The sequence below is a fragment of the Accipiter gentilis genome, chromosome 1 (genome assembly GCF_929443795.1).
Source record: "Accipiter gentilis chromosome 1, bAccGen1.1, whole genome shotgun sequence".
Taxonomy (NCBI): Eukaryota; Metazoa; Chordata; class Aves; order Accipitriformes; family Accipitridae; genus Astur; species Astur gentilis.
Genome location: NC_064880.1, coordinates 10,944,656 through 10,971,151, shown reverse-complemented (window position 1 = coordinate 10,971,151; position 26,496 = coordinate 10,944,656). Strand labels below are relative to the sequence as shown.

The 26,496-nt window shown below is 46.2% G+C and overlaps 1 protein-coding gene across 4 annotated transcripts; it reads left to right on the top strand.

Moving 5' to 3' along the window:
- LOC126043035 (guanylin-like) lies at window positions 1-22,772 on the top strand. Of its 4 annotated transcripts, XM_049810893.1 has the most exons (7): window positions 1-244; window positions 8,764-8,893; window positions 10,292-10,479; window positions 11,330-11,440; window positions 17,720-17,769; window positions 20,784-20,973; window positions 21,891-22,772. In XM_049810893.1, the coding sequence occupies exons 4-7, from the start codon at window positions 11,350-11,352 to the stop codon at window positions 21,953-21,955; spliced, it is 396 nt and encodes a 131-aa protein (XP_049666850.1). In that variant the 5' UTR covers window positions 1-244; window positions 8,764-8,893; window positions 10,292-10,479; window positions 11,330-11,349; the 3' UTR covers window positions 21,956-22,772. The 4 variants fall into 4 exon arrangements, 3 of the variants coding, with proteins under 3 accessions (XP_049666850.1, XP_049666858.1, XP_049666871.1); XM_049810901.1 differs by lacking the exon at window positions 10,292-10,479; XR_007507331.1 differs by lacking the exons at window positions 17,720-17,769; window positions 21,891-22,772 and having other exon boundaries at window positions 20,784-20,864.
- Window positions 22,773-26,496: the final 3,724 nt, after the last annotated feature.

The following is a 26,496-nucleotide window of genomic DNA, read 5'->3' as shown; positions in this document are numbered from 1 at the left end:
TTCAAGTGCCTGATGTTGTGTTAATGCAGGCTGTAAGGGTGTTTTCAGGGGTACTTCTGGACTGCAGGTGACGTGCCTGAGTGGTACTAAGACCCAGGATGAGCCAGCTCCTGCCAACAGTTTGAGCTGAGAGGATGTGACAGAATGGAAACCGTCTTTGTTGTGGACCCCGAATGTCAGAGATGTGGATACATTGCTGACGTGCCCCCAGCCCAGAGATGTGGGGAGTTTTGCCAACAGTCCGGTAAGGATTCTGTTTTCTGCTGGAATGGCTTTCCACATGGATTTAACAAATGATTGCCTTTCTGCTTGCTGTGGCTGTCTATAGAATGGTCCTGCTGTTTGTTTGGGTTTACCAATGTAAGGGCTTTGGAGGAGAACTGGCTAAACCAGCTTTCTTTTTATGGAGATCACTAGCATTTGTGTAGAAGAGTAGAGGTTCAGTCAGTAAATCTTATAGCATAGTGCTGTGCTTGGACCATGGACCTCTGTCTCCTGGAGGTGCATTTCATTTGGACCAATTATTTTCTCAGCTAAGTTTATCCAAGTCTTACAGACTTGAGCCCCTTGGGATCATGACGTTGTAGTTCGAGTAGCAATGTTTGGTTTGCTGTTGCTTTGCCAAGGCAAAGCCCCTTGCAGGATAATGGTCCTGCAAAAAGCCTGGGACTCCAGTCTTCTCAGTAGTCTTCTGTAGCCTTTATGCTGCCAGGGTGTTGATGCTGTTTCTTCAGAAGTAAAATTCACCCTAATTGTGGGATGTCTTTCCTGCCGTCTCTGAATGAATTAATCCCTTGTCGCGCTCTACCTTCAACCTAGGCAGGTTATTTTCCCTCATTCCCGTCTTTTTCTGAGGTGAACATCACAGTTGTTATAATCATGAAAAAGCTGAATTCCATTTTTCCTTGTACAGATATTACTTCAAAATAGCCTCTTCATTTCCGTGTTCTGTATTGGTAGCTCTGAGCATTTAATCTGGTCTGCCTGACTCTCCTGAACCCCAAAGCAGTGTTCTGAAGGAGGCTTATTAGGTTTGCTTCAGCGGTGTTAAAATCAAAGATGCTTGCTGTGCTTTAAATCAGGGTGATGGAAAAGGCCACTCTGGTTTTTGAGTCCTTTTTTCCCTTTAATTTTTAGATTGGCAGAGGAAACTTCTGTAGGGCTTTCTCTTTGTGTACATCTTGGTGCTTCTCTTGCCAGCTTTCTTTGCTAAACACAGGCTATTGCTTAAAACTTCCATCAGAGGTGGATGCCTGTCACACAACAAGGGTTCTTTTGGTATTGGACGATAAAGCGGCAAAGGTCTATGGACCCAGTCTGATCAACCTTATTATAATAACATAAATTGACAATCAATATCATTAAGCCTGAGTGGAGTGCAAGCAATCTAACCATGAGCAAAAGAGAGAAGGGGAAACCTCAATTGCTGTGTAGGCAAGGTACAACACCGTTAACGATTAATCTTACCCGCTGATGAGCAACAGCGAGGGAAATTGTCGACCTCTCGTGTTCTCTGTCGTGGTGTAAGGACGTATCCTTTGCTGGGCAGCACCCCTGGACCAGCCAATGAGAGCTACCCTGAGTTAGCATCGGGGGGCCTTATTTATGGGGCTGCGCCTTCTCTGTTCAGTTGTATGACTGACAAGTTGAGGTAGGCACATAGTTTACATACAAAGCTGGACGTGTCTCAAAAGGGTTGGTGATCCGCAAGTAATTATATGCAGCTGGTCATAGGTGTCTGTGTGTGAGTAGGTCCGTGCAGCAGTGTAAGCAGTGCAAGCTCGCCATGTAAGTGCTTTCCACTGTCCCATGCCGTACTCAAGGTCAGGAGCGTCTCACCACACTCCACCCCTTGTGGCATGGGTAACGGCATGATCCAGTGGTTGGGCTAACAGCCCTGCAGGGTGAGGGTGTGAGCCTCTCTTGCCTCTACACATGCGAAATGGCTGGGCATGAATGCAGAGATGGTGGAGGAGGAGGATTTCCCAAGCAGGGGGCAAAAGCGAGATTAATTGCTATCGGTGTGTTCAATTGTTTGGTTCTATGATATGTGGCAAAGCAAAGCTTAATCGAAACAAAACACACAATCGAAACAAAACTTATTAATGGGATAAAGAATATTACTTATTAATGGGATAAAGAATAATAAGAGTTTTTGTTAATAATGTTTGCAAATTTAAGGATGGTATCTAACTAAACAGATCAGAAAGTGAAAATCCACCAGGAGATACTGTGATTTGGTGTAATGTTTGTAAATGGCACAGACGTCATGTTCAATTTGTCCAGATTTGTTAACATTGGTGCAACAGGTGGTATAAATCAATGCACAGATGCCTTCTTGTTGCTGGGTAAGCATATCAAGTACTACATGATTTTGTCCTGCTATCAAAGCTAAAGAAGGATTTTCCTGTTGCAAGGCTGAAATGGCATCTACTGTGCAATTGCCTGTGGCTTTCATGGCATCAGATAGATTTTTAAGAGCTCTTTCTAGTTTGTTTGCCCCAAGTCCAGGAATTCAGATTCTGTTTAAATGTCTCCATCTGGAATCATGGGGCGTTCCTCATATACTGGGGTGAAGAGGTGGCAGGTCAGATCTATGCATGCAGCGGGGGCTGCATTAATCCCCCACCTCCTGCTGCGTGAATGACTGCAGGCAGAGGTGCTGTGAAATGAACATCAAACCTTTAATGAATTAAGAAAGAAATAGAAATCTGGGAGAGAGTTGGGACTGCAGTGGGTGGGTGCAGGTTGCATGTCGCAGGGATCCATGCTTCCACACCTTCTCTATTAACCTATCAACAGCAGCCGGGGAGCGTGGGGCCCCTTTGTCCCCTGGCATCCCTCAGGGTTCTGTCTTGCTTGCTGGGGATGTGTTTGCCGTTGGATACCCTCTGCTTGCTGCTGCCTGCTTGCTGCTGCCCGCCACACCATCCCTGTCTGGCTTCCTCTCCCACAGGGTTTTTGAGTGTTTTACCACCCAGCACACCACCATCTTCTTCCTCTTCTTGGGTAGGATGTTGTCCCGTGGGGAGGTCTCTTGTGTCTTGGGGGTCCTGGTTGGCGTGGAGCGCTCGGCCTGCTTGCCGCCTACCTCTCCTGATCTGGGCACCACCTGGCAGGAGATGACGCCCGGCAGCAGCGGCAAGTGGGTCAAAACCACGTGTGGCTGCCTCCGCAGCGCCTCCTCCACCACTGGGCCATGCGGGGCAGATGATGCCTTGGGGCAGCTGTGGGACTCAGCAGAGGACTCTCCAGAGGACCCTTCAGGGACTCTCTGGAGGACCCTTCAGTACACCCTTTGGACAACCCTTCAAGGGACTCTCCACGGGACTTTCCACAGAAGTCTCCACAGGACTCACTGGCAGCCAGGTGGGGAGGACCACTGCCACCCTGCCCTGCTTCCCTTGGGGTCCAGCAAGGGGGACATTGCCACCCCCAAGAAGGAGTTGCTGTCACCCAGCATCGCCACTGCCACTTGGTGCTTGGGGCAGTCGCCTTCCGCCCTGTACTGTGAGGAGTCAGAGGGCTGGTTGAGGAAGGCAGTGCTGGTGAGGCTGTCGGAGATGTCGAGGACATCGGGGATGGTGTCCTCGCCGTCCCCCAACCTTGCCACCGATGCTCGCTCCTTGGGGCAGCCGCCCTCTGCCATGTACTTGGAGAGCTTGTTGAGGAAGGTGTTCAAGCTGGAGCTGTTGGGGTTGTCAGGGGTGGTGTCCTTGCTGTCCCCCAGCATCATCGCCTCCACTTTCGCCATGGCGTGGCCACTCTGCTCTGTACTCCAAGAGGTCAGGGAACTTTTTGAGGTAGGTTGTCAAGTCGGGGACATTGGAGACACTGGTGACAGTGTCCTCGCTGTTCCCCAGCCCCACTGCTGCTGCTTACTCCTTGGGGAGCCACGTACTCTTGAGAGATCAGGGAGCTTGTTGAGGAGGGTAGTCAAGCAGGGGCTGTTGGGAATGTTGGGAACATCATGGACGGTGTCCTTGCCATTCATAGTGTTGAGCCAGCCGAGCGTGTTGGTGATGTCCATGGTGAATGACTGGTAGTCCTGAAACCTCAGGTTGTCCGCTGCCAGCTCAGGAAAGGCATTGGCAGAAGCATCTGTCCCCAGCTCAGGCAGATCCAGGGGCTTCTCCAGGGCTGCTGGGATGGTCACCCCTGCTGAAAAAGCAATCAAAACCAGCCCAACAGTGGGGTGATGCAAGCTTTCCTGGGCATGAGAGGCCTGCCAGTGGGCTCTGCCGCCCCCAAAAACTCACCTTTAGGCTTTGTCTTGGTTCCACCTGTGGAATGATTGCTGGAGGTGACTTATTGATACGTCCCCCTGCTTAAGGGAAGGTAAACCTCCAGGATGGAATGCAGTGGATATACAAGAAATCTGTTCCATAATAATGGCCTAAGCAACATAACCTGCAACCTTAGGTGTTAGCAGCACCAGGGGAGCTTGGTATGCTGACTCTAAGAGAAACAACACGGAGGGTGGAGTGGTGACACTGCAGCCAGGCTCTGTGATATCACTGCAGGGATCGGGAACTGGAACTGCTGGAACAAGAATGGAAGGTCCCTGCATTGAATCCACTGAAGCAAGGAGGTGAAACAGTGGGGGTTCTGTCAACTCTATGGCCTTACTTCTGGTTTATATCATAAGTGCCCAGTTCTGGAGTAGTGACACGCTACATCATGTTCTCTGGGTGAACTTTGCTCATTATAATCTCATTATAATGCCAAAACACACCTCCATCTCAAAACCTGCCCACCTCCGAGGTGCAACCACCCCTCACTGAGCATGTGCTCTGAATTTTCTCTAGCATATACCTTTAAAAGTAAAGTGAGAGAACTTTATACCAATCAAAGTAAAGGTATGTATGACTAGAGTCACTCAAGCTCCACCTAAAAAATAAGAAAATATAAAAGGGCTTAAGAGAGGAGGAATGTTAGGGAAGACACCATCAATGACAAGTCAGGAGGACATCGCTGACTTCTGGGATCAGTTGACGGGCTGAACCTCTCTCCCACCCCATAGGAACGCCTGGTGGGTAAGATTTGAGCCCTTGGTTGTACCGAGTGTTTCCCCGTATAGAGTTTTCCCATAATTTAGCGTGCTTGTAGTCGACTGTATTATTATTTGCACGTGCTTTGCAGACAGTGTATTTATTACCGGCAATCCAAAAGAATCTGTACTGTTGCTTTAATAAACTGTGCTGCTCATTAATCTAGTCATGATAGTTCGTTAACGCAACTAAAATCCCTAAGTCTGGTAATTCTTGTGCATTGAACACGGCTAAGCTGAGAGTTCAGTATGCTGTTAAGTGCATCCATCATTGTGATAGTTCAGCGTATTGAATGCGACCAGACTTATAGTGTTGAATTGGACATCACTCAGAAGTTAAACCTAGCCGCCCCCAGCCCCTCTGACATCTGAGGATAAGCTGGAATGCAAGGTGGTATATTTTCTGCCAAACTTCTTTACCCTTTAACGCAACACTGCCGGGTTGGCAGAGCTGGAGCAGGCCAGTGGGGGCTGGTGTCAGGGATGCTGTCCTCAATGACCACCATGTCATTGTCAGAGGCCTCCAATGGCTTCTTGGTGCTGCTGGGCAGGGTGTGGAGCACAGGGAGGCCCTGCACCCAGTGCTGAGCCATGGGGTACAGGGGCTCCCTATGGACCACAGCCCATGGCACCAGCCCCATCTGCTGGTGGGACAGCAGCATCCCCATCACCACATGCTGTCCCCAGCCATTGGCAGGGAAACAGGGAGCAGCCATGGGGTGAAGCAGCACCTCACAGGGGAGTTATACCAGCTGCCCTGTGGCCCCCAGGTGCCCTGGCACCCCCTGCTAGATGGTGGCCTGGGCCAGCTGGTAGGTAACGGTGTGGGCACAGGCAGGCTCATAGGACACTGGTAGCCCCAGGACAGGGGACAGCACCCAGGCAGTGACTTGTGGTAGCATGGCTGGGGCAGTGAAGGTCACGCCGGGCACCTCTGATGCCATCAGCAGCTGGAGAGGGAACCTCTCTCTTGGGGGAAGCAAAGAGGGGTGATGGGGTGAGATATTGGTGGGCAGAGCTGGTTGGGGGGTTACGTGCAGGGCAGGAGCACCAGGAGGAGTGCGAGCCTGCTGCATTTGAGTTGTAATAGTCCCCAGGAGGATTCGATCCATAACTTTCCCAAGGAGTGAAGTAAGACTGATGGGCCTATAATTTCCTGGATCTTCCTTTAAGCCTTCTTCCAGTCTTCTGGGACGTCTCCTGATCTCCACGACTCCTTAAAGATTACGGAGAGCAGCCTCGCAATGATGCCAGCCAGCTCTCTTAACTCTTTCAGGTGGATATTGTCAGGGCCCATGGATTTGTAGGGGTCAACCTCCTGTAATAGTTCACATACCAGCTTTTCCTTCACTGATGGTGAGTCTGTGTTTGCATCAACCTGGATTTTTGTTCCCAAGGCCTGGGGTCCAACAGTGCTCGTAAAGACAGAGGTGAAGAAAGTGTTGAGAACCTCTGCCTTTTCAGCGTTGTTGGTGACTAATTCACCTCTCCTGTTTAACAGCGGGCCAGTATTTTCCTTCTGTTTCTGCTTGTTGGTTCTGTACCTGAAGAACCCTTTCTTGTAGTTTTTGACATCTCTGGCCAATTTCAATTTGAGCTGAGCTTTTGCTTTTCTAACTGCATCTCTGCATGCCTTGGCAATGCCCTTGTAGTTTGCAACAGGTTGGTCTTGCTGCAGTTCCTTATGTCTGATGCAAGATAAGGGGAGGGTTTCACAGAGATGTTGAAGGGGTGGGGATGCTGGCATTATCTGGGTAGTCCAGGGGTATCCTTTCTTCTTCAGAGTGGGGGCTGTCCTCCTTGCAATGATCTGGGGTCCTTTAGTCATGCTGACTTAACCATGACTATGCTGTATACAATGTAAATTGTATCTGTCTGTCTATCTATCTGTCTTAAGAAAGTTCATACAATTTCATACCTTTATAGTATGAAATACTATATAGTTAGGTGCAATAGTTAGGGAATGAGATTTTCATAACAGAACCCATGGTGTATCCCTTTGTGGGGGTCCCCAGGAGGCACTTGTGGGCATTGCTTATAGTGGGATGGGGGATGCGTGTACTGGGGGTGATGGTAGCAGCGTGGGGTGGAGGTGGTGTTCGTGGGGACACCAGTACCAGCCTGAGGTGGGGATGCCAGTAGAGGGGATGTCAGTACCACAATGGAGTAGAGATGGTGGTTTAAGACCACTGTGCTGTGGGGTTTAGAATCTTAGAATCATTTAGGTTGGAAAAGACCTTCAAGATCATTGAGTCCAACCATCAACCATGCCTACTAAATGATGTTCTGAAGTGCCTTCCTTGTCTATGCGCTTTTTGAATACCTCCAGGGATGGTGACACCACCACTTCCCTGGGCAGCCTGTTCCAATACCTGACAACCCTTTCAGTAAAGAAATTTTTCCTAATATCCAATCTAAACCTCCCCTGGTGCAACTTGAGGCCATTTGCTCTTGTCCTCTCTCCAGCCACCTGACAGAAAAGACCAGCACCCACCTCACTACAATCTCCTTTCAGGTAGTTGTAGAGTGATAAGGTCTCCCCTCAGCCTCCTTTTCTCCAGGCTAAACAACCCCAGTTCCCTCAGCCGCTCCTCATAAGACTTGTGCTCCAGGCCCTGCTCCAGCTTGGTTGCCCTTCTCTGGACACGCTCCAGCAACTCAATGTCCTTCCTGTAGTGAGGGGCCCAAAACTGAACGCAGTACTCGAGGTGTGGCCTCACCAGTGCTGAGTACAGGGAAAAGTGCTGAATACAGGGGAACCAGCTTCAGGTGGACTGGCTGCAGTGATGCGTCACTTTGCCAAGAATCAATGAGCAAGTTCATTCAAAAATTGTAAAAAAAGGTGCCGGCAGTTCACTTTGGTGTTTATTTTTGATTAAGTGGTGAGAGAAGAGCACAGCATGGTTGCTGCTGTTTGACCAGTCAGAGTGTGGGACAGGATTGCAGTGGTGTGCACACCCTGGGGGTGAGGAGGAATGGCTTCTGGGGGTTGTTGGCAGCTTTCTGGATGCCAGCAGCACCACCTGGGCACCCCGGATACAAGGAGGTCTGTCTGGGCCAGATCTGTTAGGGCAGGAGGGATCCTGCAGGCAGCCCTTACCAGTGCTGCGAGGTGCTCAGAGGCCGTGTAGCCCGATGAACATGGTACCAGAGCTGAGTTTCGGTAGTGGAGGCTGTGAGGAGTCAGTATGGCGGCACCACTGGTGTGTGAGCTGCCTGCCTGGCTGTCCCTGGAGGTCCTGCTGCTGTGTCCTGGGGGTGAGCTCTGCTCTGGAGTGGTTGGAGAACAGCAGTTGTGCCTGAAACAAACACTGTGGGTCATGTCCGTGGGGTTGCAGAGCTTGTGATGGGGAGCAGGGCTGTTTCTTCACCTCCATTTGAGGCGAAGGCCTGTGGTAAAGCCTTCACCAAACAAGAACTTCAGTTTCTGGGTGTGTTTGTCACGCTGCAGAGTTTTGGCCTGATAGAAAGTCTTTGGTCAGTCCTGGAAACCCTCAGCTGAACAGTCCTAAAGTAGTGAGGGCCTGAGCACGTTCTGGTTTAGCTCCGTGTAACTTGTGTGTCTGTCTTTACTCGTTGCCTGCATTTTTCTCTTTGAAGGGATCATCTTTGGGAGGTTCTGCAGCACTTGCTGCAGGACTTGCTCCCTCCATCAACCTGTCACAGGACGCCTGTGTTTAATGCCTGCTGTTCAACATTATTTCCTCTCATAGTTGTGATCAGAACCTTCTTCTGGAGGAAAGCTCTTTGCCTCGTGACTTCATGAAGAAAATCCAAGAGCAGAAAGAAGAACTGGGCCCGATGGTGGACCTCACATCCAGAACCCACTACTATGGGCCAGAGGTCAGTGTTGGTCTTGCTGTCAGGGAAGCAAAGCTCTGTGACATTCACATGCCCCTTCCCGGGGAGTGCCACTGGGGCCATGCTGGGGGTCTGTCCTGGGTGTGGGGAAGTGTCATGGGGCAGCAGGTGGGCATCCTTCCCTGCAGGTTCTGCGAGTGCAAGGGTTATGCTGGCAGTTAGTGAGAGCTGCAGGGAAGCTTCCCTTGTGCCCCAGATCAGCTGGGCTCTGGGAGCATCCCTAATGGATGCTCAGACTCCAGAGGGGGCTGAGGAAGAGACATCAGCAGGACCTGGAGCCCTGTGGCGCATGGAGACGCATACCCTGTGCCCAGGAAGGATTGTCAGACCCTGAAGGAGGCTGAGGAAGAGATGTTGGAGTGACCTGGAGCCCTGCAATGCTTGAGCTTGAGCTTGACAGGAGCTCCAGGAGTGCAGGGTGTGCTGCCATTCCCAGCAGACCCCCCAGCCTAGAGCTCGAGTGTTGTGATGTGGAAGATGCGGAAGGGACAGGTTTCCTCTGATCCCGCAGAGCTGTGGAGGGAGAAGGAGAAAACTGAGGGGTCGAGGAGGAGCCCACATCTCCCCTCCCTGTGTGCTTCAAAGGCTTCCCCACTGCACTGACACAATAGAACACAGAAGGGCTTCCTCCATGCTGCTAGGGCTCCCACGCAAAAGTGGCCAGTACTTTTGGTTTGGGCAGCCCTCACCTTCCCCTGGCAGCCCCTTCACAGCTCTACAAGCACATGGGCTCTGCACTGCATCCTGCACCCAACCTTCACCCTCCCCCTGACCCTCACCATAACCAGACCCAGGTCCAAAGTGTATCCCACCAGGTAGGGCTCCCATGAAAAAGTAGCCAGGACTGAAAGGTTTGGGCAGCCCTCACCTTTCCTTGGCAGCCCCTTTGCAGCCCCACAAGTACTTGGGCTCTGCACTGCACCCTGCACCTAAACCTCATCCTTCCCCAGACCCTCACTGTAGCCAGAGCCCAAGTGCAAAACAGACCCCAACAGTTAGAGGGCCCATGCAAAAGAGGCCAGGACTTAAAGTTTTGGGCAGCCCTCACCTTCCCTTGGCAATGCCTTCACACCCCATGAGCACTGGGGCTTTGCACTTGCTCTACCACCTAACCCTCACCCACATTCTCACCTAACCCTAGCCAGAGCCCAGGTCCAACATGGGCACCCACCAGCTATGGCTCCCACACAGAAGTGGTCAGGACTGAAACATTTGGGCAGCCCTCACCTTCCTTTGGCAGTGCTAAGGCTGTCTACTGTGTATGTGGGTTATAGATGAGAGCTGGTTATTCTGGGTGTTCCTGTCCAAAAGACTACTTTGAAAATAGCCATTTCTCAGTCACAGGACTAGGATATCCTTTAGCATCTGATTTCCTTGCAGGCATTAGTGAGGGAATGGCTTCACCACAAAGGGTCTTACTTCCTCTGGAGAAGATTTGCATGGCCTGGCAACAGACACAATGTTGGAGCGGGCCTATACAACATGCTTCCTCAATGCCGTCCTGCAGTGCTGGATATGCACACTCCAGCTGGCCAACTACCTGCTCTCTCAGGAGCACAGCTAGTCCTGTGAGTCCTTTCCACATGTTCTTTTAAATCTGTTGGGCAGCTCTGAGGGATGAGAAACCAGCAGTGACTCTGGGAAGACAGCTCTTATTTCCTGTAGAAGCTGGCTTTGAAAATTGCCTTAATAAACAGGCTCAGCATAGTGTAGGGAGCCTGTGGTGTTTGATTTCATGCACCATGGTCAAACTTGCAGGGAAGATAATTTCTTGTTTCCTGTGAATGCTGAAGTGCGTTTGAAAGTAATGCCTTTAATGAGTATTTGGCATTTGGATTTTCTGCTGCTGGAAAGACAATTAAATTGGAGGATGTGGGCATCAGAGATTCTCAGAGTTGCTTCCCAGCTAGTTTCCATAATGCCCTAACCAACCCCTAGAAAGCCAAGTGAGGTAGCCATATATGAACTCGACCAGAAATTTCTGTGGGATTGATTGTATTAAAACCTAGAATTGTGTGGAGAAGAAAGTTATTCCTTGTTTTTGAAACCCTTGAGTTGGTGTTCTTTGGCTTTGAATCAAATTCTTGGATGGAGTAAGCCTGGAAACCACTTGCCCTATCGCTAAGCATTCATTCTGACAAGGGCACCTGGGTGCTTTCTCATCTGGTACATTGTTCAGTTTTGATACAGACTGTCTGTTTTACTATGGGCATTCTGGATATACTTCTTCTACGCAAAGTTGTGCAGTGCCACAAGGCTGTTGGGATATTGGCACCTGAGGAGAAGAGGATGGTGAGTGGAGAGTGGAGATTGTACCTGTAACTTCAAGGTGTTTTTTTTCTTGGAGGTTGCCCATAGCTGTGTATGTTTTGCTTGACTGAGAGGCTTGATTGCTTGCTTCCTTCCTTCCCTCTTCAGGCTTGGAGCAAGGCTTCTGCATGATGTGTACAATGGAAATGTACCTTGAGGAGGTCCTATCCCACTCCAGCAGTGCCATCAAACCTACATGTGTCATCCGTGAGCTTCCATGTAAGTAATTTCAGCTGGTTTTATTTTGGGGTATTTTTGATTTCCTGAAAAGGAAAACTCTTTGAAGAGCTACCTCTCTGCCTTCCAGAGAAGCACAAGGTGGAGGAATGAGCTATGGCCACCTGGTCAGCACAGAAAGCACTGTGACAGCTAAACCCAGTGAAAGCCCTGCTACAGGTTGGCCAGGACTTGTCCCAGCAGAGCAAGCCTGAGCAGCTCCAGCTTGGAGGCCTTGCAAACTCAGTTCACAGCCCGTGGCCTGCTACTAGCAATGGCATTGCCGTACTGCAGGAGGGTTTTGGGGCTCAAGGGTTGGGGTGTGTGGGGCACCCTCCTGGGGGTACTGTGGCCTCTGGTGCAGTGGAATGGGGACCAGAGGTCAGGTGAGACTGAGCTCCAGGGAGGAGCGGAGGCTTCATCGTGGAGTTACTCCTTGTTTTTCTTCTTTGGTCAAGGGCTGAAAAGGGGCTGACAGGTTCTGCTTTTGTTTATGGTGAGTTTTTATTTCAGTGGCTCCCATAGTTACATGCTGCACCTGATCTGCTGCAAATCCTGCAAAGGAGCAAACTACTACATAAAAAGTGTATCAGTGTTTAAGAGATACATTTAAACTGTGGGAAACTTAATGATGATTTTTTTAATACTATACACTATGAGAAAATTAACATTAAAATTAGAAGACATTTTCAGTCACTAAGGCAGCAACATCAGCTTAGGAAGTCAGATGTTTGCCCCAGCCAGCCATGACCCTCCAGTGCTACTCTGGGTACGTGGCTTCATCCCTCCGTTTTTAGCCACTTCCTGTGAAATGGGACTAATAAAGCCAATTCACAGTGTCACCTTTTTATGAAGCAACCTCTTTATGCTAAAGAGAACTGAACATTATTGATCTGCTCCGGGTAGGGATTAGAACCATTAATTTTTTTCCAGGGCTCATCCTGCATAATTTTGCAGGCTTAGGCAATAAGTCTTCTTTAGGCAGTGATGCTTGATATAGCAGCCCAAACCAAGCTCTCTATGGCCACATGAGACTCCCCAGATCTACTGCCTGGATTCCTGGGGCCTTTTGAGAAGGTCTGTGTCTTATCTGCCAGACTTAGGGGGACACATGGGGTACCTTGAAACCTCGAAAGGTATGTGTGGGCAAATAAATCCATACCTTATATCTGTACTCCTGGAGTGACTGTCAAAATAGGACAGTGATCTTCTCTGAAGCCTGTCCTGTAAAGAATAGATAATAATCCAGGGCACACCAGGAAGGGTTCAGGAATACCCTTTAGAAAGTTAATAAGAAATTACGTGGATAATTATTTTTCAGTCTTGTAGAGAAATTCTCAAAGGGAGAAGTGAGCCTAGGTCTAAGCTCCTGTCTCTGAAAAGTATTGTACCATGAAGTGAGGCCAAGGCCTCATTCAGTGCTACTGCTGAAATGTAATTCCACAGCAGAGCCTGCTGTGCACCATAAAAACTCAGGATAAACTCATGTTGCACTGGCTCCATGCATTTGGTTTGTAGCATCTCTTCAGGCAGGTGGCTTGTTGTAGTTCATCCCTTCCTAAATAGGTATTTGTCATGACAAACAGCTTCTGCCTGTTTCCCCAGACACAGGTTTTGTATCCAAGTATACTGACAGGTGCAGGCAAATTTCGTCATGTCAAGGACTGCTGGTGGCTCCACATCCACGTAAGCCCAGGGGCCATCTGCAGCTCTTGAGATTCCGCTGCCAGAAATGATGTCTAGTGTGACAGAGAGGAACTGGACCAGCATCCAAATGCTTGCCACAGGAAACGCCAGGACTGCTTGTATTAACATGTACCTGCTACTCACTTAGTTTCAAGAAGCTTCAAGTCTCAGTTTCAAGCAGACTGGGGTTCTATGTGGTTAAATAGCTTTTGTGGCCTTTTCTGTGGAGTGAACAGGACCTTCCAGCGTGGCCAGGAAACCTGCTCACCTGGGGACATTTTCAATGATCTGCAAAAGGGGAACAGTCTGTGCAGAGGGCCAGAGCTGGGGTCTCCCTGGGAGCAGAGGCACATGGTGGGTGCTTCATCACCTCCCCTGGTCACCAACAGAGATGTTAAAAAGGACAGGCCCCAGGGCAGCCTCTGGGAGACCCAGGCCACCAGCCTTCGGGCAGAGAGGACCCATTAACCACCACGTCTGAGCCTGACACCCAACCAGGTATTGACCTCTCTACCTGTCTGTGCACTGAGACCACCACCTCGCATCTGGGACAAACTGGAACAGGCTGCCAAGGGAGGTTGTGGAGTCTCCATCTTTCTGGACATGGTCCTGGGAAACCAGCTCTGGGTGGCTCTGCTGGAGTTGGGGGCTTGGACAGGATGACCTCCAGAGATCCCTTCTGACCTCAAGCAGTCTGTGATTCTGTGCACGTCCCCTTCAGTCCCATCCAAGCTTCCAGGTCTCCTGCCTTCTCCTCTGTGGAAGTTCAGAGTCCCTTTTTTCTCTCCAGACATGCTTAGATCTCCTCCACTCCCTCCTAGAGGTGCTGGGATAGCCTCTACTCCCTCCCAGGATGCTCACATGCCTTCCATTTCCTATGGCCACAGCACAGATCTCCTGTCTTTCCCTCCCAGCATGCTCACCCCTTCTCTGTTTCCACTGCCCACTGCGCGCTCTCCTCCACTGCCCTCTGGCTCCAATCCTGTATCCCCTGTAACCCTGCAGGCATGTGCTGAGCTTCTCTTTCCCCTCTGGGCAGCCTTGATTCTTACCCCTGGGTGCTCAGATGCCCTCTGTCCACCTTCCTGGGCACCGCCTTCCCCTCCTCTCCCTTCTTGCATGCTTGTGTCTCGTCCTCTCCAAGGTGCTCTGCTCCCACTTTAGGCAAGACTGGGCTGAGCTGTGTGTGCCCATTCACTCTGAGGGGTGCTGGGGATGGATGGTAGCATGCATGCAGGTTGCTTTTGAACGAGGATGAGCCAGCACACGGGATCTTCAGCAGCCCATCCTTTCCAAAGACCTGCCAGTGAATGTCCTGTCAGGTACCGGTTGGGGACTGAAGCTGGGAGCAGCCCTTTGGTGTCTTTATTTGGCATCTCAGGGCGGATTACAGCATTGCCAGGATGTCCTTGTGCTTTTTATTGGGGTCTCAGAGCTCCATATTATTCACAAAGCTGAAGGAGAAACCAAAAGGTGTTCAACTGGACATACGGAGAAGGGCAAAGAACTCCAGTGCACCAGGTCTGGTCTTGGAGGCTTTCTGCAGTCTCTGAGACACCCCCTGCCCTGCAAGCCCAGACCCATCAGCTGGGGACCGAGACCTGGGAGAGGAGAGGCCAAACCCCAGAGGAACCCACCCCGACCCTGTTCTGCCTGTGGACATCTCCCTGGGGCTGGAAGGCAGGTCTGACTCAGGGGCATGGCCTCAGGACCCCGCTGCTCTTCTGCCATCCAGCTGTCAGGAACAGACAGTCCTTCCCAGGTGCTGCTGCCTGGGCAAGGGAGGAATGTGCTGCTGCAGAAGGAGTGCCCAGGCTGGAGAAATGGGCTGCCAGAAGTCTTGTCCTCTTCAACAAAAGGAAATGCAAAGTCCTGCTCCTGGTGAGGAATAGCCCCATACAACAGTAGTAGCTGGGGGCTGGCCAGTAGCTTTACAGCAACTTGGTCTTGGTGGGCTCAAATTGAGCATGAGCCACCAACATGCCCTTGTGGCAGGGAAGGCCAAGGGCTGCATTAGGAAGAGCTTGGCCAGGATGTTGTGGGGGGTGATCCCTCCCCTCTATCAGCGCTGGTGAGGTCGCATCTGGAGTGCTCTGTCCATTTTGGGGGTCTCCAGTAAAAACAAAGATGCAAACACACTGTTTGTCTTTTCAGCATACTTAAAGATTCACCTGGTATCAAAAACCTTGTAGCTCTTTCTCTTCAGCTCTCACCATTCTCATGGATAAACTCAGGGTGGCTACAGATTGAGCACAAAAAGCATTTAGAGGCTTAGTTCCGGATTTGTGCTGGCTGTAGACCTTTTAATTCAAAGGCACAGCCTCAAAAAAGTCATTCCTGGAGGTGACTAAATGTGTTAGGTGCCTCTCTTATTTCTTAAAGATCCTATCTGCTTAGATATGTGCTCCCATCATCCCTGGCCACGCCTGGGGGGATGCCACTTCAGAGCCCTCTTAAGACGCCACTGAAGGCTTTTGACAACTATTCTGAGCAAAGACCCCACTTCCTCTAAAGCATAAGTGTTTCCCATTAATTAGAAACACAATACCGAACAGGGGAGACACAAGATCTGAGTTTTGACAGGGAGTCCTTTTTTCCAAGTACTTGGAAAAATTTTGGGGTTTCAGAACTTATAGGTGGACTGGATGAATCCAGGCAGCAAAGTGCAACAGTTCCTCTCAAGGGTTTCACTTGACTGGTATGTCAATATTGCTTAAACAAGACAGAAATGAGGGGTATGAAGTAATGGATCAAAACTGGTATCAGAGCTTCATGTAACTCTTACATAAAGTAGTAAAAAAAAGTATGAGCTAGCCATAATTCTCTCTGAAGGTTTTTAAAAGGAGGTGGAGGAGAGAGTGTGTACCTCTCCACTGTCAGAAATGCAGTCAGATCAGAAGCACTGGGATTTTCCACTATGGCATGCCATCAGCATGTCAAGCATGACACTGAAGAAAAGTGGTAGTCCATGCTCCGACAGGTGTCCTGACCCAGCAGTTTTGGGAACCAAGTATGTAATGGGAAGCAGGGTTTCAATCGCCTTTTTCATGCCTCTCAGTATACCTTTTTATTCCTTACATTTAATTGCTTTCTTACCCTCAGCTTCACCTAATTGGATTCTAGGCATGTCTTGTGACACCTCTGCAAAGTTTCTAGGAGAAGATTGTCGCTATACCCTCTGCTGTTATACCCTTGAGCAATATTGGAGTAATTAAGGGCACAGGCATGAGTTTTTCTGGAGTTGTGTGTTGGCTGTTGGCCATGGCAGCACAGAAAGCAGAGAAAGCATAACAGCAAGCTCATTTTGTAGTAATAAAGGTGCTTCAAGGGGTTCAAATTTCGTGGATGAGTAGACTGCACTGGTGGAGACTAGAGAAGCAGAGTCTATCGGTAAGCAGTCAGCACTGTCAGCTAAGGGGTAGCTTCAGCTTTGCTGAAATTTTTTGAGTATGCTGAACCAGAGAAGTCCCATTCTCTCCCTACAAGCCCACTGCCTGGGAACTCCAGGCAGCTTTAGTTTCTGGAATTTTATACAAAGCAGCATGGTGGTTGTCACTGTAATCTTAGCAATAGATTGGAATACAGTAAGAATTACAGCCTTTGCCAGCATAAAACATTGCTGAGATTTGAGAAAGTTGCTTAGTGGCTGACTGTTGCCTTCCTCTGTTCTGCTGGTATCAGGAAGATTGTTTGGCATGATGTCTGTTGTTACTCCAAAGACACAGTATCCCAGAAATCATTTACAGATTAAAGGACCTGAGCTTGATGGGCAGAACTGAGCTGAGTGAGGCATATTGATGCTTCTCCATCTATGTGACATTACCATGTTTCTGGATAAGACTGAAAGTCACAAAGAAATAGATTTGAATCATGGCAGCCTTTACCCTTAATGACAATCCCCATGCCTTTTAATGTGTGCATTTTAATTAGATGCTGCAAAAAGCATATCTGGTTGTATGCAGGCACAGCCTGTGTTTATCTGCCTCGGTCCATTGTTACCGTCTTAGTACCTGGAGTCCCCAGAAGAGGGAACTGACTGGCCAGCAATCAGTGCAAGAGATCAATTTTTTTTTCTATCTGTCTCCTTCCAAATCTCTCTTGTTCTCACAGCTCTGCAGGAAGTGGCCAGAAACCTGAGTACATTTGACATATGGAGACTGAGTTTCAGATGTTGTGTTAGATCCGTCTCCACCATTTATTTATTGTAGGCTGGAATGTTTTGCCTGCCTGTGTCATGGCCAGATTCTCAATGTGGGAGGGACTCATAAACCCCAGGATCTGCCTGGGCGTGACTGACCTACTCTGGTAATGAGTAGATAACTGATAGTACACTGAAGGTTTATTATATGTCAATAAAGAGTTTAGATTAATGGATTACCTAGCAAATGTTGTGTGAAGTCTTTATAAAGCTCCAGCTTTGCACTGGGAGCATAGAGCTCTGATGGCTAGGTGGTCTGAGTGCTAAGAAGAAGACAGAAAGTCTGAGAGACACAAAAGAAAGAAAGAGAAAGACCAAAGCCAGAGAAAATAAAATATATTCAGGTTAGGAAAGGCTATACTTTGCAGACACTATGAAAGGCTTTCTTTCCTTTGCAGTCCTTGCAGTCCTTTTACTGGTGCACAGCTCTCAGGCAGTCTACGTTCAGGTGAGTTTTCTGCTCTTTAATTTGTTGGTATTACAAGTTCAACAAAGTCCTGATATTATGCGAAATGTGGCTGCAACAGGAATCTTGACCTAAACTAATAGACCTGAATGTTTGCTTTGCTCTGGCTTGGTATCCAACTTCATCTCCCTATGGTTAGGTTTTTCTTTTTGTAAAATGCTTCAGTTATTACTAACAAGCTGCTACAGTTTAATTAACTTCACCAGCCATATCACTGCTCTGAAATCCCTTGCTGACTGAGGCATTGCATTTCAAGAGGGTTTTTTTGCACATAACTGCATGTGTTGTGAAGCTGGAAGAACTGGGGACACCTCTGACTTTATAGAATGATGTACAAAAAAGAAGTTGTCTTTTCTCACCTGCTTCCAAGCAGGAAGTTCTTTATGAAAACGCTCTACAAGCTTATGTGATGGAGCCTACACACATATCACATATAAAAAAAAAAGGTGAAAGAAATTCTTAGCTAGATCCAATGAAATAGTAATAGGCAGATAAGCTATTAGAGGAGGCTATACCAAATTTTCCAAAATACACAGCACCTATGACTGATACTACATGCAACATGGAAGCACTTAAGCTACTTCAGTGCTCTTGTCTGTACTTGGGAGTGTGTTGGATCTGTCTGCACTCATCCTTAGTAATAGTTTGGGATGTTTCAATTTGATTGCAATGTTAATAACTTCCTCAGAGTACCAAGCGAACGCATACTTCTTAAACAATTATTGACTCTCTCTATATGTGTGCAGTAGGTTTCCAGGGATAAGGTACTATCTTTGTGCCTTGAAATATCCTCTTTTTCTCCTTTGGATGTCATAGATATTCAGGGATAGCAGGTTTAAGCTATTCCTTTCTTCCAAACCATTCTTTAACATTTAGAGCCTCCAGGGGAACAGAGAGCTTCCTACTTAATAAAAGAATATCTCAGTTTTCCACTTTGAGGCATAAAAAATTAACTAAATGAGAATAGCTGTTTCTAGGTTGAGTAAAAATGTAGAAAGTGCAGCTCTGGAGTTTTAGCTTCTCTTTGTAGTTTGAATTCTTATCTCATTAATCATTAAATCTGTATTTTCCTGAATATATGTGTGGTGTACTGTGCATGCGTGTTGCACTCCTTTCGCTTGGACTACTTAAGGTCCCTAAAGTCTGACTAATTACTCAGTGCACAAAGGTGGCTTATGCTTTTGTTCTCTGAAATTCTTCCTGACACTTTCCTTCCCTCTTCTGTAATATGCCTGAAGTTGTTAGTTTAACAAAATGTTCTGCAAAGCAGAAGTGAAGTTTGTTTGACTTCATATCATGTTTTAAAAGACTGAGTGTCACTATCTCAACACTTTCCATCACAGATCTTGAATGAATATAATGGATATTGGAGGAAGATGGTTTACTAGGTGTGGAATAAAACCAGAAAAACTACAGAGATGGATTGTTCTGGCCTGTACTATTTCTGTGATAAAATCTCTTAGTTCAGCAACACAGTATGCACTTTCACCTTGGAGAAAAGATGCTGCTCAGATTGAGCTCTCTCTAATACATCTTCCTCATCTGAAGTGGGAGGGTGTTGGGGTTTTTTTTTGTTGTTCCTTTGTTGCTTTTTGTCACCAGAACATATACATCTTGGGGTTCATTCCTACTTTATGGTTTCTCTGAAATTGCACCTGTGGAAATCCATCCTTTTTTAGTTCTCTGGTTTATGCTTTTGAGGTCTGTGACCAATATCTGAATCCAGAACTACATTTATACAGGAAAAGTTAATTTTTCATAGGCAACCATGACTAATAAATTAAACCAAGTAAAATCACAAATTGATTGCAAGTAGAAAAGAGTTTGACTTTGTTAAGTAAATGTATGTCCAGAGTTTATCTGGTTGGGTTTTCTTAATTCTTTAACACCAAAATTCTGTGATTCTGTAAGAAACCCCTACAAACCAAAACCAACTCCCCCCCCCCCCCGCCATCTCACACTATTCAACATTGGACTCAGGAGACTATGAAACAAACAGCAGTATTTGGTCTCATGCTGTATCAGAGTCACTTTATTTCTTTGAATGAGTAGGTGTTACTTGATCATCCTACTGACTACATGTTCATCATTAAATGAGGTTAAATCACATGCTAAAGGTCAATTTGAAAATGCTTATTTCTCTTCTAGACCAGACTCTGGTTATCTGCAGACGTACGCAGACTTTATGCACCTAGCTTAATAATTGCAACGTGCAATTTAAGTTTATGACCTCAACAGTGGGATTCACTCAAAACTGAGAGAATGGCCATTAACAGATGCACAGGTTCTAGCAATCTACAGCATGGAGTACTATTTCCCAGAATGCTCTCCCAGCCTCCTGAAGCTTCTGGTATGAGCTTTGAGTCAGAAGCATTATATTTATGCTGCAACTTGTGTTCCATTAATTGTGTGGACAAGTTTTAAGTTCATGGAAACTTGTCACAGTACCTTGGGGTGAGGCTTTTCAGCTCTTAACAATGTGTAATGTGGAGGAATATCTGCTTGTGTGTGGCTAGAGCCTGCCACATGACAGCCAACACTTGAAGTTCTCCACTGGTGTATTAGAAGAGTGAACAAAATAAATTCCATTTACACCCATTCAACTCATGATTTTGTAAATCTCTACCACATATTGCCCAGTGATCTCTTTCTAGGCTAAAGATTCCCAGCCTGTATCTTTTGACCCCAGATTTTATGGGTCTCTCTCATGGGAGCGAAAATAGAGAAATGCAGTAATTCGGTCTCCATCCACTGTGACACATAACGAAAGCCCTGACTAGCCAGCTAGATCTCACTGCTGCTCCAAAAGGTCTTCGCCTTGAAGAGCTGATCATATTGCCTTCAATCAGCACCAATTTTTTATCAAGGCTTTGTTTTAACACTGTCTTTTCCCTGTAGTATAGGTTTTGGGAGAACTCATGGTTGAAATAGAATGGAATGGATTTCCCTAAGGACTGACTTCCTAATGCCTTTTTCTTCTGATTCTGTCTACATAGGATGGAGACTTGAAATTCTCCCTTGAGTCTGTGAAGAAGCTAAAGGAGCTTATGGATGAGAACACACACATTAACCCTCGCATGGTGGTTTCAATGGCTAGCTATTCTCCATGTGATGAAAAAGATCTCCCTGAGGAGTTCCAATCTGTGTGCAAAAGAGAAGATGCATCTATGATTTTTGAGAGGCTGAGTACGTAGCTCATATTGCGTAGTTGCCATTTTTATCACACTTTTAAACCTTAAACATACAAATAGCAGCAGGCAAAGAAACGTAATTACTGTTCTGTCACTTCTAAAGTAGCTGAGAGAGTCCACACTGCCTTTCTACTACCCCTCCTGCAAGGGTTGGACTACATTAGCTGTGAGCCCCCTGTGAGAAAATTCCTGCTGTGTTGCGTTTAGCTGTAGCCTTTACAGATCAGGGTGCTGTAGCCATGAAAAAGCTTCCTCCAAGTAGTTGCACACCAGCTTACATGTCTTAAAGTGAGAGTGCCCATGATCTCCTCTGGCTTACAGGAAAAGCAGGGTTATATCACTCAGTTCTAGCTAACTACAAGTTGTAACCAGGTCTAATTGCTCTCTCTAATCAATGTAGAAGAAGGTGTTTTTCCAAGTAGTCTAAAAGAGGTGTGAGATGTAAATGAGGTCTTTGGCATGGTCTGTCTCCAAGACACACATAGTGATTTGTGAACTGTCTGCTACAGTGTCTACTTTTTAATTTTATTATGTTGCATAACCATTGTTATGCATAACCATTATGTTGCATTGTCCAACACAATGGACACTTTAGGAAGAAACACTACCAATATAATGAAAATTTTGATTATACGAGCCACATCCCCAGCATTCTTGCACAAGATGTCCTGTTGTTCTCTTGCTCTCTCATGTTCCCATTGTTTCCTCAATGAATTCAGGTTTGATTTCATTCTTTAAGCCAGATTTTTCCAAGAACTAATTTTACTTATACCAGTAATAACTTCAGGAAACATTAAAACTTGTAAAACAGTAATGGAAAGGAGTCTCCAAATCCCTTGATGTTTGGTTCTGGTCTCCAAGAAATTCTCTTGCCATCTCATTTAAACCCTCTTTTTTCTCTCTAACAAACAGGCCTGGCTGTCCAAGATGATTTGTGTGAAATCTGTGCCAATGCTGCCTGCGCTGGTTGCTTTTGAATAAAGATGAAACAATCCAAAGAAGATGTGTCAAGTCAGGAAGTTTGTGCATTCCTACTGTAAGATCACATACTTTCACAAATCAATATTTGGGCTCCATCTTCACCACAGTAAAACAGGAGCTGCTAGCTCATATTGACATGCCAGGGGTAGTCCTGAAATAGTCAGATCAGATGCCACCGGCAGCGCAGTTAGGGCAACAAGGAGACTGTAAACCTCATCTGAGAGGTTTCAGTTCTGCATGAGTTGTGTCACACTGGAACGAAAATATCCTGGGCACAGGTTCATTTTCCACTATTATGTCTTGACTGGAACATGATGGGTGAAACTGAGCAGTCTCCTGCAGTCTTTTTAATATCTAAATCTGCCTGTGATTTAGACTCCCCTACACACAACACTCCACAGCATGGGGTTATCTTTTCCAGCCCATGCTTTCCAGTGTGTTGGATAACTATCTCACTTCCTGTAGGTCTGCATGTGTCATATGTGTGTTTGTAACAGAACTGCAGCAGGTAACTTGGGCACAAGTTCCTGGTGTTTAGCAACACTTTCATAACCAGAAATTTCTCAGCCTGTTACTTGTACTAACTGTTGCCAATTTAGGGAATGGATGCAGAGGAGCACAGGAACACTTTCTACATAGTTGTATGGAAGCTCCCTTCTTTTGGCAGATTTTCATGTTCATTAAGCTCTGTTTGGGAGAAAGGAAGTCCAAACTGCAATGCTGGAATCACTTTGAGATTAAAATACTGCCTTGTGTTTTTATTTATTGGTGGAAAGATTGTGAAGAAAGGATCTGCCCCTGTTTATATGCTATATATGAAATAAAAGCTAGTAATAATTTGGGATTTTGGTTTATGGTTTTGTTGGGGTTTGAGCTGAGTTCTTTTTGTGATAGTCTGCTTGCCTACTTGCTTTTCTCCTATATAAGGTCTTTCTTGTCTGGGTCTTCACTGGAATAAAAGATATCTTGTTAATATTGTCCTGAATTTAAAACAATTTGTGGTTCTTATATGGATCATAGTAATATTCTTACATCATAGCTTTTAAATTATTCCCCTTTACTTTTAACTGTTGAATTATTATTACTATTTTGTATATATGGGCCCTCAACTCAGCAATTAAGTTCTCAAAAGACTGTCAATCCTATAAAGCTAAGGAGTTATCCCAGCAACTAGGTGCCTAAATCCAGAACTGATGTTCGGAAAAAAAAAATAAAAAAAATTAAGTGTATAGATTCCTTTTTCATTTGACAGAAAAGCTATATGAGTGCAGAAAAGAATTCCTCACATCTGGTATGTTGCCTACTCCAGGACAAACAGCAAATGCCAAAGAAAGAGTCTCGCACTAAGGCTTTTCCTGCTGCCTTGAAATTGGCACCTCTGGGAAACTGGATTCCTGACTCAAAACACTACCTGGGCTTATTTTAACCCTAAAGTTATTTCTTTGCATATAGAAATGTGGCTTATTGTTTTCTCTTAAAACTAACTTGACAAATCATTAAGTCTTAGCACAACAGCTTGGAGCAGCTCATGTAGAGAGGACAGATCATGCATTTTGCAAGAAAGACTTACTGGCAACAAGGCTAGAACCAAGATCTCCCTGATGATATGCTCCCAGTGTTCAAGCAGGATGAGAGGGCTGGACTGGAGACCCTCGTGTGTGTTGTCCCACAAATCTTCTGCCCCTTTATATACAGTGGCCTGCCATCAAAAGGAACACCACAGACTGCTTATGGCCTAGTTTTTTGAGCACTGTCTTGACATACAGAAAAAGGGGGCTAAAGAAGGGCCTCCACCCTCTATTTTGCACTTGCTGGATGAGATTTCTAATAATTGGGGGATTATACAGAAAGAGGTTCGAGTCCCTGGGGGGGAAGAGGGAGAGAACACAATAAAAGAAACAAACCAAGAAAGCCAAGAAACAACAGGCAGGAGTGGAGTTCCAGTTTTGTAGCAGGCTGTAGAAAGCCCACTAGAGAAATGATATTTTGGGGACTTGTGTTTCCCAACAGTCTCTGGGCACTGGAGCTGTAGGCACCGCATGCTCAGAGCAGAGCAAAGGTTTCATCAGGCTGGGTTACCAGCCTGGCCACTGACCCACGGTCACCTGCACACAGTCTGTGGGAAATGTCTTGCAAGCTTTGTGCTTGTGCAGAAACCCCAAGCTGACTTGCTGAACTGCTAATGCTGCAGTAAGAGACATACTAGCCACTGGAGGTGTGTGTGTATTAACAAGTGGGGTGTTATTACTTTAATGGAGAAGATTTATTTGCTTTAAGAAGTAACCCCCATGGGAAATGCTAAAAGTGCCCCTCCACACAGGAAAGCTGCCATCTCCTCCTCTGACCATGTACTCATCAGCATCACCATCAAGGCCAGCATACTAAACACACACACACACACACACACACACACAGAGAAAATGAAGGGAAAACAAGATAAATTTCAAAGACGTATCCTCTAGTTTTCATTGCCTTTATTGACAGAGATAAGACCAGGCCTTCAGCTAATCACAGCCTTTTGCTTAGAAGCAGTAAGCTGCTGGGTCAGCTTAATTCTCTCACCTAATTGCACTTTTCGAGGGTAGAGGCTAGAACCATCCTGAATTGTAACGTTAGTCAGTATCCTCAGGCAAGCATCATATAACCTGAGATGAACAACATGTTTTTAGTGTATTTTTCCTCACACAGCCTCACCTCAAAGTGTGTTCAAGGGCAGGCAAACTTAGCCTGATCACTGATGTACGTTTACAAAGCCCTACCAATGCCCAGTGAGCAGGTACCTGTGCAGACAATCTGCTTCCCTGGATAGCTGCACTCTTTGTCCTGAGCCATAGCAGGCATTCATAAACAACCTTTGTGGCAGAAGAGTCTGGGCATGAGACCCATTTTGTATCCCTGCCTAAATGAAAGCACAGAGATGGCCCAGAGACCTGGCTGGGAACTTGAATTTTAGCATGATTGCTTGGACTGAAACCTGGGAAAAGGAACAAGTGTTAAGCAGATGTTATATAAGCTCATTCTAATTTGTTGGTCAACATAAAGAAGCTCTAAACAGGTGATTATTCTATTTTGAAAAAACACATTTCAAGGTAAGAACGTAACAAAATTGGGTGGCATAAACACACTGACGTCACTTAGGAAAGAACAGACAATTGCACACTAATTGCCTTTGTTCTCTTCCATTTTGATTTACAGTTATCAAGGGACAGAAATTTAATTTTTAGAGTGTGAGTTTCTGAGGACCTTTGTGATACAGGACCCTGACACCGAAAGAGATTTTACATAAAACAAACTTGTATTCTATTTATATGAGAAGTCTGTAAAAACACACATTGTAGAGAATGATGCTATGAACAGGTCCCAATATCCTCGTCCATGCTAAGAAATAAATGCATTTGTAACAACAACAAAAAGCCCTACAGACCCTTTTCATGATCATTGCCATAACCTCAAACCAATATGAAATGTAGTATGAGATGTTAAAAAGAACCAACATATAAGAATAAAAAATACTCAGGTGATAAGTAAGGGAAGCTGTCCCTGATTAAGCAGTGTCAGATGAATTCAAGACAAAAGAGTTGGGACTGTTTTCAAATGCTGTCTTGCTTTTTCCTTCCATAACTGAGTTGAGTGTATCCTGTTCAAAGCAAGTTTATTATTACACAAATTCAGACTTGAGTTTTAGCACTTCCCTGCGCCGCCACCCCCCCCCCCCCCCCCTTATGTAATAGCTCTTGACTTTCAGAAAATATTTTAGTGGGCAATTTCATGCAAGTGTTCCACAAAGATACACTAACCGCCATTTGATAAGCCCAGTAACAGGGCTGGACCTGCTGCCTTTGCACAGTGTATTTTATCAGAAGGATTCAGTGCTTCATTTCTGATTTATGGCTCTTGCTGCGAATTGGAATTGTTGCCTTTGCTCTGATTTCTGGGATGCCAATGGACACAGAATCAGACCAGAAGATGGAAACTCATTCTTGAAAGCTGAATTTATTTCTTGAATTTCCTGCAATGAGCTCTTCTAACATTTCTAGTACTTTGTTTCATGTTCACATCCTTTGAGAACAAGTTTTACTATGCTATTTAATTCTGATCTTAAAATGTGATTTTAAATTTTGGTCTAACACTGGATTTAAAAATCTTACAAGAGAACACCCAGGAAATATGCATTTCGATGTTGGGCTATAAAAATAGAAGAATATTCCAAGTTTGTACCTGGAACTACTAAAAACGGGTACAGGTCATACATTCCCTTGTATGCATGAGACTGAGGAGTTCTCTCTTCTGTGATTTTACAGATTATCTCTTGAGCTTTAAGGTTTACCCGAAAGTTCCACCTCCTGGATTTACAGGATTGGAGAAAAGTTTCAGTTTGTTTTTAACACAGAAAAGTGAGAGATTTAAGCTTTTTGGTTAGGAATGAGCGGTTCAGGGTATGTCTGAGCACACATTGGAGTACAAATAATGCCAGAATTTTATTATTTTAACAAAAGCTGAGCACTGGTGGGCCAGGCTGAAGATTTCTGAGAGCTTA